This window comes from Achroia grisella, unplaced genomic scaffold, assembly GCF_030625045.1.
Source record: "Achroia grisella isolate CSIRO2021 unplaced genomic scaffold, CSIRO_AGI_Agris_v1 utg6051, whole genome shotgun sequence".
In the NCBI taxonomy this organism is placed as follows: domain Eukaryota; kingdom Metazoa; phylum Arthropoda; class Insecta; order Lepidoptera; family Pyralidae; genus Achroia; species Achroia grisella.
Genome location: NW_026712961.1, coordinates 41,240 through 54,153, shown reverse-complemented (window position 1 = coordinate 54,153; position 12,914 = coordinate 41,240). Strand labels below are relative to the sequence as shown.

Below are 12,914 nucleotides of genomic sequence, written 5' to 3'. Positions count from 1 at the left end.
TTAGTGCATTTACAAAGAGTGCGGGGCGTAGCAACCAATGCGCCAATCAAATGGAAGTTGGCCGACGGGCGCTCATAATGTGTGAGTAGCCTTATGGTATGTTATTACTAACTAAGATATGAAAAAAAAAACGTATTTTTCCGTCATTGTTGATCGACTGTTATCTATAGACAAATAATTTAGTATCTGTACATATGTGGCAGACGAAATAAATACGATTACTGTTTAGCGCCATGTTACATGACCTTTGTTTTATTATATAGTAAACAGAATTACTTATATATGAAATATAATATATATGGTACGTGGCATAGTAAATGTATTTAGTCATCATCATCTGCTTCTTCCTTATCCCATTTATTTGGGGTCGGCGTAATATGTTCTTCTCGTAATGGAAATTCATCCCTGTTCGCAGTCATCTCGTTATTTACTCCCTTTCTTATCATATCATCATAGTAAATGCATTTAGTATGTGGTTGTAAGATATGCTTTGGCGTAACGTAGTAATTAAATTTATAAGGTAACCGGTGCACTCATTTCAAAGGTCTGGAATTATAATTTCATTCTATCGGGATACAGACTTAGCTTATATTAAATTACTGTCTATATTAAGTCGACACTACATACTGAAGTCGTGTTCTTTGTTTCCTTGACAATGAGTTTATATATATGAAAACATTTATAAGTAAAAAAGAAAGAAATAAAATTATCTGCATCCAATTAGCGTGCAGATAAAAGTAATCAGAATGTAAATATGAAAATACAAATGTACATAAGTGACGTCATTATATTATATATGTTATTTATCTATATAAATAAAAATGAATAGCCGAATGTAAGCGCATTTCTACAGATTAGCTGCAACTCTATGACAATTCTTTATTCGATTCTTTAATTGTCAGGACAATATTTATTTCTATGCTAGATAGTTTTCGACAAATTGTTTCGTAAACTGCTCAAAATATCCGTATAAAAAATGTCAGAATTGATAAATTGGTCATACTGTAAACGGAGTATTAAAATAGTCTCATTTTCTCATGTCTTCATAGATACACTCGAGCAGACCTGATAGGAGCAGCAAGTTAGCAGACATACCTATATTGTGTTTGGTGATGATGCAGTTGTTCCCCAACAATAGTACATCCTTGATGTGCAGTGAGCGACGCGCGCATCCCAGCAGCAGGTGTTCGCCAGCATGGGCACGCAGCAGCGCCACCTATGGGCGAACAAATACAATGTCGTAACATAATCATAATTTAAAAAAAAATACATTAGACTTAATTATATGCAATTGTAGACGCGCAGTGGTCGAAATTAGATCACAATTAATTTAACATTCAGTATGAGATATGATTTGTAAGATAAACAATATTAATCTATTCTTAACATAGATAACCATAGATTTCAACAAGAAACAAAAGAGTATATGCGCGTGTGTATGTACATGGCCTTTATTATGCATAATTTAAAATATATATAAGCATAAGCACTCCTGTCCTATATAAACTAATAAGTGCGCGAAATTTTATACTTGTGTCCGTCCGCGCAATTATCGTATAAAAAAGTTAAATAAAAATGTAAAAGAGTACATTCCCCCATGTTAAGAAGGCTTTTCATGATCAAAAGGCTAAGACAATTTACACACAGTATCAATACAAGTATCCTCATTTACAAAGATCAATTACAAATATATTTTTTAACAATAATAATTGTAACTGACAACGACCTATTTTTAGGACAAAATTTAGCACAGTTGTCTTTCGCGTTCTAAGCGTTGATATCGACAGAAATAAAATATATAGACAGATGAGATTCACAAATTGGAAAGCCGATTTTTACCCTGAAATTTGACTCAAATTTTTTTCTATAAAATTTACGCGGGAATAAATTTTTAAACGGTTGTTAAAAATATAATTATGAATGTAATTTACGCATAAGGGAATTTCACATCTCTTTGCATATTCAAGTCTGTCTCTATTGCTTATTTTTTAGTTTAGTTTTATAGTGTATATTTGTGGTCAGATAGTTATTATGTATATAATAGTAATAATATAATGAGATAGTATTGTATTTATTAAATACAGCCCTGTTACCTTATTTGTTACATAGACGTATTATCAGGTTAACCTATAGGCCAATGTAGCAGACGGATGACTCGGCTGGGTACCTATACATTATCCACTTGAGTCATGTTTACACAATGATTTGTAACACATGTTATTTTTATTAACTATCACGTCTCTTAATTATAGTATTTAAAATTTCAATCTGACTAATGATTCGTAGTGACATAATTAAAACATTTATATTGGTTTAAAATATTCATTTTAGTATAAGTTGACGCACATTTGTGTATTTACTAACGATAAAGAGAACAATAACCCAGGACAATTTACATAGCATTGCTTAGTCCTTAACTAAATAGCGTTTGTCCTGTATGTAGTAAACAACTGATAGAATTACTTCAATACATTTTTTTTTGTAAATACATACATAATATACATTCAGACTAACACAATCATTCTCATGAATAGAAATGTTCGTGTCGTACGAGATATCGAACTCGCTACCATCGGAACTATGGCGGCATGCTAAACCTCTTGACCACCGAGGCCGTAAAATCTAAGAATTTTGGCAACATTGTGCGATGTTGGCATTATTTAGCCATAAAACATCTGGCAATACCAACTAGCGTGCAGGTGTAGCGGACTGACCTGATCATCCAAGTGGAGCTCTGTAAAGGCGGGTATGTATTTCGCCCATTCAACAAGAATTAACAGCTGCTGTTTGATAGACTCGCACACGTCATTGATCTTCGCCAGTTTTCGATTGTTGATCTCAGCCTCACCGACGTTTATCGTCTGTAAAATAACATTTAAAATTTAAAATGTAAATGATCGTAGTCCGTAGATTGATGATATATAGAAAAAAAAAATTTTACTGGAGGGACTCTATTGATCAAATAGAACTCAAAACTACGCTTGTTAGACTGTTCGCCATATAACGGAAATGACTTAGCCGGTTTGGGTGCAGCTTTCACTATTGTATTGTGGTAAGCTTCACTTAAAATTTTGTCTGTATTATTTTTATTTGTAAACAAATAAAAACCTTATAGTAGTCTATAAGGTTTTTGTTTGTTAATAAGAATATTATATATCATTAAGAATATAGCGACGCACGGATACCGAGTCATAAGCTTAATAGGTTCTTTATTTACTAAGTAACTTGTGCACTAGTATATAGTACTAAACATACAAAATCTATTAATATATTAAAGGAATCTATTAACGCATTTTAATACCATTAAAAGGAAAATATTATAAATTGTATTGTATATCTATAAAAATAAACTGAAGAACACATTATTATTGGGTTAAATATATGTAATAATGACCATAGACTATATTATAATACCATAGATTATATTATAATACATAATCTTATATATTCTGTAGTGTATCCCAGCCCAAAGAAACGCTATCTCCTGTTAGCGTTTATTGGATCATAATTATAGGGTTATATTAACATCTGAATTCATTTAAAAATCAATCAAATAACATTTGTAACAGAGTTGTGTCTACAGTGGCGATAATAAAATCGTTGTCATCTGAACACTACAAACATAAAGATTACTTTTTATTGTACTATTAGTGGTCAAAATAATAAGTTTGAAGCAAAGTTTCAGTTTTATCTTAACATAAAGTTATCAAACTGTTGTAAACAACTAGATCATATGTTTCTTTAGATCAAATGTCATCAATCTCATATTATACAAGGTGATTTTCATGTATTTGTTTAGTATGTCAGTTCTCTACATACAAAGCATTTTAGAATTAAAGGAAACATTTACTGGGCATTACTTTTGCTTTAAAATAAATATTTTTAATATATTGAATTAGTAAGCTAAAATCTACTCTGTTAACGCTGAAAGTGACTCCCATTCAGCATACACTGTATATAAATGTATAATGAATATAAAATAAATGTATTGTTCTGAAAATCTATTGTCCACTGAAGTGAGAAAGTTAATAGATAGAGGAACAATATACAAAACGATACACAAAATTAAACTAAATATTTTCTTATTCTGTGCGCAGAATAGATTGAAATTATTATTTATATTTTAATAAAAAAAATGTCTGTGTATGGCACATGAAATCTACAAATTTTTTGGCAAAGCAGTAGGTGTCAGCTTAATCCAAATGTAAAGTTTATTTATATTTTTATTTTTATTTTAATAATGGTCGTCTTCCGTTTGAATATTATATTTTAGGTAATGAAAGTATACAATTCTGTTCGATCACCAACAAAATATCGGTTGATTTAAAACGGTGAATTGTTATTGGCGATTTCTGTTGACACCCAGAATTTTTAGGGTATCTTAACGTTACACGTTATCTACTGTAGTTACCAACGACAACGAAATTCGACCAATTAACGCGCTTCACTTTATAATATCTAATAACGTATTATACCTATACAGTGATTGATTATTGACCCAAATAAATTGGGTATTCAGGTTTTCATCGCCCGATCAAAACGATTACGTAATAGTAGCAGTACTTAATGAAATATTAAGTTCTTCGTTACCTTTTTTGAACTAAAAAATTGCCCGATAGACATGAAAGACGGATATAATAAAATACAGCTTAATGCATCGTACCATAAGAATAAGGTTTTATACATTCTATATTGGGACATTTCTACTGAAGTTCATGAAGTTTAAGAGTTTTGAAGTAGTTAAGAAATAAATATGTTTCAGGTGTCAGGAGAGTGAACAGATAAGTGTACTGACCTCATCGACAACTTTTCTGCTTAGAAGCTCAGCGTTGAGGAGTGACACCACGGACAGACCATTGGCTTGTGAGGGCTCTTCGTATGACGGCCTTCTGCAATTGATACGGTCTCTTTCGTTTTGAACAGCTGGAACAAATCGTAATATAATTTATAAATGACGCGAAATATGAATACGGATTTTAAAAAATGTTGCTTAACTATGAGTACGACCAGCATGGTATTAGCAACTTGTAACAATTTTGGAGGTATTTTTAAAATTACCGTGAATTTATACCATTTATGTAAGATGATGTACCTATAATGAGCTGCATTATAGATACATCATCATACATAAATGGTTTTTGAATAAAAAATTACCACAGTTATATGGAAGAACGAAATTGCATACGTACATAACACAACGTAGAGGTAAAATCTTTTTACTGTATATTCAGACAAATTTGTAATCGCGTAATATTGATTGTAATTATGTATAGTGCTTCAATTATATCTAGTGTGTATGCCCTTTCTCTGAACGGCAAAAAAGTCATCCGGTACAATAGCCATACAGAGATAATAGTGATAAATAATTTATCAGAATTGGTCTCTTTATTACTGTTAATAAAATATGTCATAAAAATGCATTTTATTTTTTAATAAAGTATATATGTATATATATGTATATATATATATATATATATACATTGTTTCCATTAGCTATAAAACATATTGTGACTTCTTTTCTATATATCTTTATTATCTATAACTTTTATATTGTGTGAGTATTCTTGTTAAGTGTTATCAATACCATTATATACAGTAGTGACAAATTGTTTGCACATATACTAATTATTTCCTTAAATTTTAACATTGATTAGTGAACGTTAAATACATATGTATAAGTCATTATAATTATAGAGAATCATTATTATTTATGAGAATTCCTCTACTGAACAATGGAACGTCAATTCAATAGGATGTAAATATTTAAAACACAACAATAAACATTTTTATGGGTAAATGTCGACAAGCAATGGCGCAACAAATGTGAATATTTATCAAAAATATTTATTATTGACTTTATTTCTAAATTAAAAAATATATAAATATTGTAATAAATTTGTCTGTATATATAAACATTAATTTGTGAGTCCTTAGAAAATAAGAAGAGTTTGAATTAGAGTGAGAATTAGAAAACCTAAAACAATAATTACCTATTGTATATAGTATTATAATATTCATATAACCTATATTACTCTGGAATAACGGACTGTTCAAACAGTGAAAGAATTTCTCAAAACTGTTCCGGAGTTTTTTTCCCTTATCTAAATCCGTTGTATCGCTTTATAATGTAAGTAGATATACTATCATTACATTGATCGACTTAAATATATCGGTACTTATTTAAATATATAACGGCGGTGCTTATGTTAGTTGCCTTCAGAAAACAAACTGTTGTACCGCTGCCTTAAGTTTGAAAATTACCTATTCTTATTGTATTTTTTAGATTGTTTTTTTAAATTAGGAATGGCAAACAATCTGACGATACCATGCATGCATTGCCATTTCTGCAGACTGAAACGTAGGAGGCATGGCATCCTGTAGTTACACTGCCTTATTCATCACTCTTAAACCGAAACACATTACATAGCAAGCTGCGTGTCGGCTGTAATACGTAAGTCTGAGATACTCATGTAGACGACTTTTTACATAGTTTATAGCAAACAACTGTCAAATCGCAGTAGCTACTCAATTATTCAGCAAACTAATATTAGTTACAATGACGAATATAGATTACATTGTAAGATAATAGACAGTTATCTCTGTAATGATTAGTGATCGATGTTTCTCTAACCTTATTATTATCTATTTCTGTTATCCGGAATTAGATAATAGTAGTCAACAAAACAAAATCATTTTATATTTTCATCGGCAGTTTGTGGCTTATCTGATTTGTCGTATTAATACGTATAATTTTGAAGTAACAATTATCTATTTCTAATCGTTATTGTTATTTTATTTAGTGTGTAGTAGTAACAGGATGTAGGCACCGGGGTACTTAAACTAATCGTGCTCGGATAGAACACCAAAGCTACTAGTAGGACCATTGCTAGTAATGTCCTCTAATACGTCGACTTCGAAACGTATAATATAATTTGCAAAATCAAATTTACTCACTGATGAATTTGTCACAATGTGCGAAATGGCCTCACTTCATCGTTATCCTATCATCATCCACTGGTACCCTACCAGAATATACAGTTTCATTATACGAGAGTACCATCCATTTTTCATTTATTAAAAAACAACGAAAAAAATTGTAGCCGAAACTAATGTGTATGAAAAAATAGTTAACGTGGATTAAGTAAGATACTTTGCAACCGTCTTTAAGATTTCTCTCTGCCTACTCCATAAGACACATGGCATAATTTTAAATAGATATGACAAATATAAGTCATTAAAGTATAGATATCAACGAATAATACGCTCATGATTTTGATACGAATTTTCAACCTACAGCAAAAGCGAGAAGCTTGTGTATGTATGAATTTCGATGATTATTTTGCAAACGATAAAATTCATGATAGGTCCCATATCAATATTTAACTTATATGCGCAAAATCGCAAACTTCCTTGCGTATGCTTGACACATGTATGTTTGTTACTGTTGCAGGTAGGTGGTACGTCAGTACGTATGTACCTGATGTTACATTGATTGTTGTGTAACTGTGTAGCTGTAGGTGGTAAAGCTGTTTTTTGTTGATAAGATAAATATGATAAGTAATCATATTGTTTTTCGATAAAAATAATGAAGATATCTTCAAATACAGTACATCATTATCTTGCCTATATTGGGTATAGGCGATATATTATATTATTTATGGTATAAATGCGAAATAATGAGAAAAATATCTTTCTATTCTATCGATACAGTATCTACACTATACATAATGCAGATTATGTATAGTGTAGAAGAAATACTACTAAAGAAGAATAACTACATAATATACTGTATTTTAAAGGCGAGATATGGTAGTGAAAAATTATAACTATATGTTATAATTTTTCACTACCATATCTCGCCTTTAAAACCTTACTGTTTTTCCTGTGTGCCTCTGCAATAAATTATTCAATAACTGCAGGGTACGGAAGCGTAACATTTATTTGTATTTCAGTAGTGGCGTCAACACATGATATTTATTACGGTTACTTATGAGATGTTCAATATTTTATGACAGATTAGAGACTCATAATATAATTAGATTAATGTAGAGCTAATTACTTAATTACTCGTATTTCTTTTCTGATAAATTGATAAAATAAAATACATTTGTAAATACCTACTTTTCACTGCATTTTTTATTGTACAGATATATGCTCCAACAATATATCCGTAAATGGAAAAATCCGTAAATGATAGCGATTACATACTTATGATAACGACTGATTTCAGGGGGGGGGGGGGGGGGGGGGGGGGGGAGTCTTCAGCTGTACAGTTTTAAGTAAGTACACAGATAGAATAATGCTATTACTATATATTACGTCACATGTATTTCAAGATTTGTTTACCCCTCCGAGCTTTGTAACAATTTTTACTGCGCTCTGCCTTGTATGACGTTACATCTCTTGCAATGTAATTAAATTTACCACGAATATTTTAAAGTATTTCGATAGCACAAAAGTATTAACGAAATATTTTAGATTTGCAGATAGATGTGCAGATTTTGAAAATCTCACGAAATTTAGGACCCACTATGAAATTAAATCAAAGAATTTAAGCAGTAGAATTAAAAATTACATTTGTTGAGTTTACTACCGAAATACGGTCGGATACTAGTTTAGCAACATAAAACAGTATTATAATAAATTTTATATATGTAGTGATCAAGTAGATAAATAATAATATATTTTTATATAAAGATTGTGAAGCGAATTTAGGCTATTACCCGATTACGTGATGTTGACGTTTTACGTTACGCATTCTTGTGTAAATAATTTTCAAACGATATTTTGGATATAACTAAATTCTGAATGAATATTGTTTGTTTTACGATCATCTATATTCAAAGGATTGGACTGTATTATTTATGATAACTATTTATAGAATTAGAACAACCCGCACAAAAACCTACGTGAAATTGACGCTTTACGCTAGGCGTCAATAACGCATACTTGTATAATTTTTTTAACTATATTTTGGATATAGTTGAATACAGAATGTATATTGCTTGTTTTGCGATGATAGAAGATATATATTCAAAGTGCTGGATTGTTCAAAATTCCATAAATTAAGTTTATTAAAATAAATATTATTTACGATAACAATTTACAGTTTTAGAACAACCAAAGATATATAATTATTATAATGATAAAATTAATTAATATAAGAACCGCTTCGGATATATCTGTAAATTTAAAACTTGTAATGAGTAGATATACAATCTTTTTAATCTTTAGATAATTATCGATTAAATAGATACAATAATAAATGCATTAAAAGGTATTATTGCTGTAAGTGTAGACTGTTTGACGTGCATTATGACGTCACAAGGCCATAGAAATAGATATGCAAGGCAATTTTGAATACCATGTGTAAATCTATAATTAGATTTGAATAGATTTTTTATTATATCAACATATTCAGAATACAAAGTGAACTGAAAATTGCCAAGATTTGCCTTTTGCTGTATTCAAAGAAGAACAATACTTCTACAAATTGTTTTCGTATTGTAACATTCATTTATATGCAGATAGATAAATATAATTACATGTTAGAGATTTAATATTCAATAATTTTACATAAGATCTAATGTGAGAGTTAATATACAATAACTCATGTATAAACATTTTGATTATTTACAATTAACAAATAAAGCCGTTGCCACGCTTGCGGACTTGTTAATTAGCGAATTCTCTAGCGGATTTATAGAATTATCTTATCTTGTATAAAAAATAAACATTTGGTAAATATTTCAAGTAGATTACACGTAACAAGATAAAATTAGTCCTCTTTGTCAGATTCTGTTTCTACTGTACAATATAAAGCTATGAATAGTAATAGCTATTCGGGGTTTGGAATTTAATGTAACAACTTATACGTCATTATTACGTAGTCACCTTTTTGGAAGTTGGTTAAAAGTAGTATAATCAGCTGGCCCCTCTCTTTCATCAGCTACTGTTTCTATTGTACAATGTAAAGCTTTGAATATAAATAGCTATTTATGGATTTGAATTTAATGTAATATCGTATACGTCATTAATAAGTAGTCGTCTCCTTAGAAGTTAGTTAAAAATATAATCAGCCCTCCTTAAGTTCCACTACCTAGCCACGTTTATAGTTGACTTTTGTTAACTTCCTTATAGTTGTATCATATTTGGGAGTTATGTGATCGATCATTATATTCAATATATATCTTTAGCACCAGAATTTGATTGGTGCATAAATGGCAAACGAAACCAATGTTTATATACATTGCTTTTATTTTTTATAGTAAACAAAGAATGAGATATCAATGATATTGAAACGTTGTCTCGTTCTAAAGAAATCTAGAAGTAGAATTGATTGCCATGTGCTCATTTTTCTATGTTCAATGAATGTTATATTGTAAACAATTATAATTATATAATATCTTACCTTCTTTTTTCATGCCGGCCTTGAAGCATTTCCTTAGCCTACAATATCTGCATTGATTTCTTTTGTCCTTATCTACTACACAATTTCTGTTGAATCTGAAATAGAAAGAGACGGTATTTTTTAAAAGGCGAACCAGATTTAAGTTATAATTATTATAACAAGGCAAGGGCTTTCGCATTTTTCGCATTTCGCATCAACAACTGCGAGAAAATTATAAAGACTGTTTAGAATTCAGTAGGACTGTGTGCACACAAATTAATTACGATGTAGGTATTCTTCAGTATTTGTTTTATCTCTATACCTCTCCACACATCCAAGCGCGAGCAATACGTTTAATTTATGAAATTTAGCAGTAAATATTTACGTTCCGTTCGACTTGGCTTACTATATTATTACAGTAAATATAAAGGTTTTTTTTTTCGTTATTCTGAAAATTATAATTATAATGTCTTATATATTTTTTCAAATTTATATACTGTCTTAAATTGTTCATACGAATGAGCTAAATGTAGGTCTTTTGTCATAGAGAAAATGTAGATTTTCAGTAACGTGTATTTCTTAATCAAATTTGTATGAATAAAATTTTACTAGTGTGAAACGTTGATATTAGTTGCCTTATCCTATGTCTCCAAATTTCTTTGAGTTTAATTATATATTGTAGAAAATTTTCATAGTAGCACGTTTTGTTTGGAGAGGGTCGCTGTATGACATGCAGTTTTAAAGGCCTCATCATAGCAACATGTAGCACTGGCGTCCAATTTTAGGTAGACGTAAGGTCGTCATATTCTTTCCACCTTATTTGTAACCACTAATACTGCCTACGTTTGTATTTTAAGGCCTAATAAAAGGGTTATTTGAAATTTTATACGGTTTTTACTATTATTTCTAGAATTTCTTCCGGTCGATTACTACTTGTACATACATATGGTTATACAACTTGCGTAACATAAATATACTATATAAAAAACCGACCCGTGACCAGGATGCTTGTAAGTGTCAAAAAGCTGTTTTTTATGAACTCCCATAAAAACAAATCGCGATAAATATACTGTTATAAAATGGGTACAATTATAAACAATCATGAAATAAGTTTAAAACAATTAATATATCGTAAGAGTTATATTCAAATGCAAAATTGCTAATTTTATATTCAGTAGAAGTGATACGATCTTCTGGCGACTAGATTTTTTTATACTACGACAAAAAATGTGGCAAACCATATTCAACAGAATACAAGCTGTAGATGTAAAATGTCGTCTATTTGGATACTTGAGTCTCATCTATTTCAGCCGCCAATCAGCTTGCTTTGTAAGCTGTGTTTCTGCTATAAGGTGCACATTAGGCAGTGAAATTATAGGATAAAGACATGGCATCTATACATCTGGAATGGCAACGCATGAGTGATATCACGGGTCACATGATGATGTGATGTCCGTGATGCCGTTCATGTATGTAAGCGATGGTAATTCACCATCATGTAGGCCAGGGATGGGAATCCCTGGCCTACTATTACTAACTTATTTTGTCTACTGCCCACTTTGAGTATAAATTATTTTTTAGCGCCCCCATTTTTTCACCTACTTAAAAACCACTATTAGTAAAAATTAAGTTAATGAATTATTGTGAGCTATATTAGCGGAGATTTAACATTAATTCTAACCGAGATTTTCTTTTCTTTTTACCCTTTAGGCTTACAGCGCCCACAAGTGGAACTCGCCCACTCGGAATATTATAAGTAATATAAGTAGATGTAAGCATATGTGTGAAATATTAACATACCTGCAGGTGTATAGGTGGTTTTTTCTGACGCTCCGTCTGAAGAATCCTTTGCAGCCGTCGCATGACGACGCACCATAGTGCTTGCCGGTCGCCCGGTCCCCGCATATCGCGCAGTGTTGGGACAGCGACACTGAACTTCCTGCGCTGGCTTCACTACTACTCGTTTCCAGTTGGATGTCACTGTCTGTAACAACAAATAAACAAACATCTATATAACCAATAACAATATATATTCATGAGGTAACTGTCCCAGATAGAGTAGTTAGAGGCATTATCAACTTTATACGTCGTGATGAACACAGTACTTGACAGTCCGACAGTTATATTTGAATCCAATATAGCAGGCGCCGTCCCTTGGGTAAATTTTGGTTTGGTATTGAAGTATTCATTACTTACAAATATCAATTTACAAAGTTTTATTAATAGCGGATCCGAATTCGTCACTTGAAGTGTAAGTAGGCTAATAAGGGACCCGGCCAGGCTGCTCTCTTATAACCTTTACAATAAGAGACCTAAATTGCGAGCAATGGATACACTAGACTCCATTACTATCAACACCCCGGGGGGGTGTTGGTAAGAGTAACTAGTCCATCGTGACGAATTCACCATTAATTTATTATGGTGGTTACCAGGGGGACATCGCGTTGACCTGTTTGTTCTTTTAAGATATAAAGCAATGGGAATATTGGTTCCTATATTATTACCAATTCCTTTCCCTAAACAT

General features: G+C 31.1%; 1 protein-coding gene across 3 annotated transcripts in view; it reads right to left on the bottom strand.

Annotated features, from left to right (window-relative positions):
• LOC131848949 (transcription factor HNF-4 homolog) overlaps positions 1–12,914 on the bottom strand; it is a 38,629-nt gene that overhangs the window by 5,162 nt on the left and 20,553 nt on the right. For all 3 annotated transcript variants that reach the window (XM_059198914.1, XM_059198913.1, XM_059198912.1), the window contains exons 2-6: positions 12,191–12,374; positions 10,412–10,506; positions 4,796–4,923; positions 2,715–2,861; positions 1,096–1,216 (exon numbers count right to left, since the gene is read on the bottom strand). In XM_059198914.1, coding sequence (XP_059054897.1) covers positions 1,096–1,216; positions 2,715–2,861; positions 4,796–4,923; positions 10,412–10,506; positions 12,191–12,374 — 675 coding nt within the window. The remainder of the gene's footprint in view (positions 1–1,095; positions 1,217–2,714; positions 2,862–4,795; positions 4,924–10,411; positions 10,507–12,190; positions 12,375–12,914) is intronic.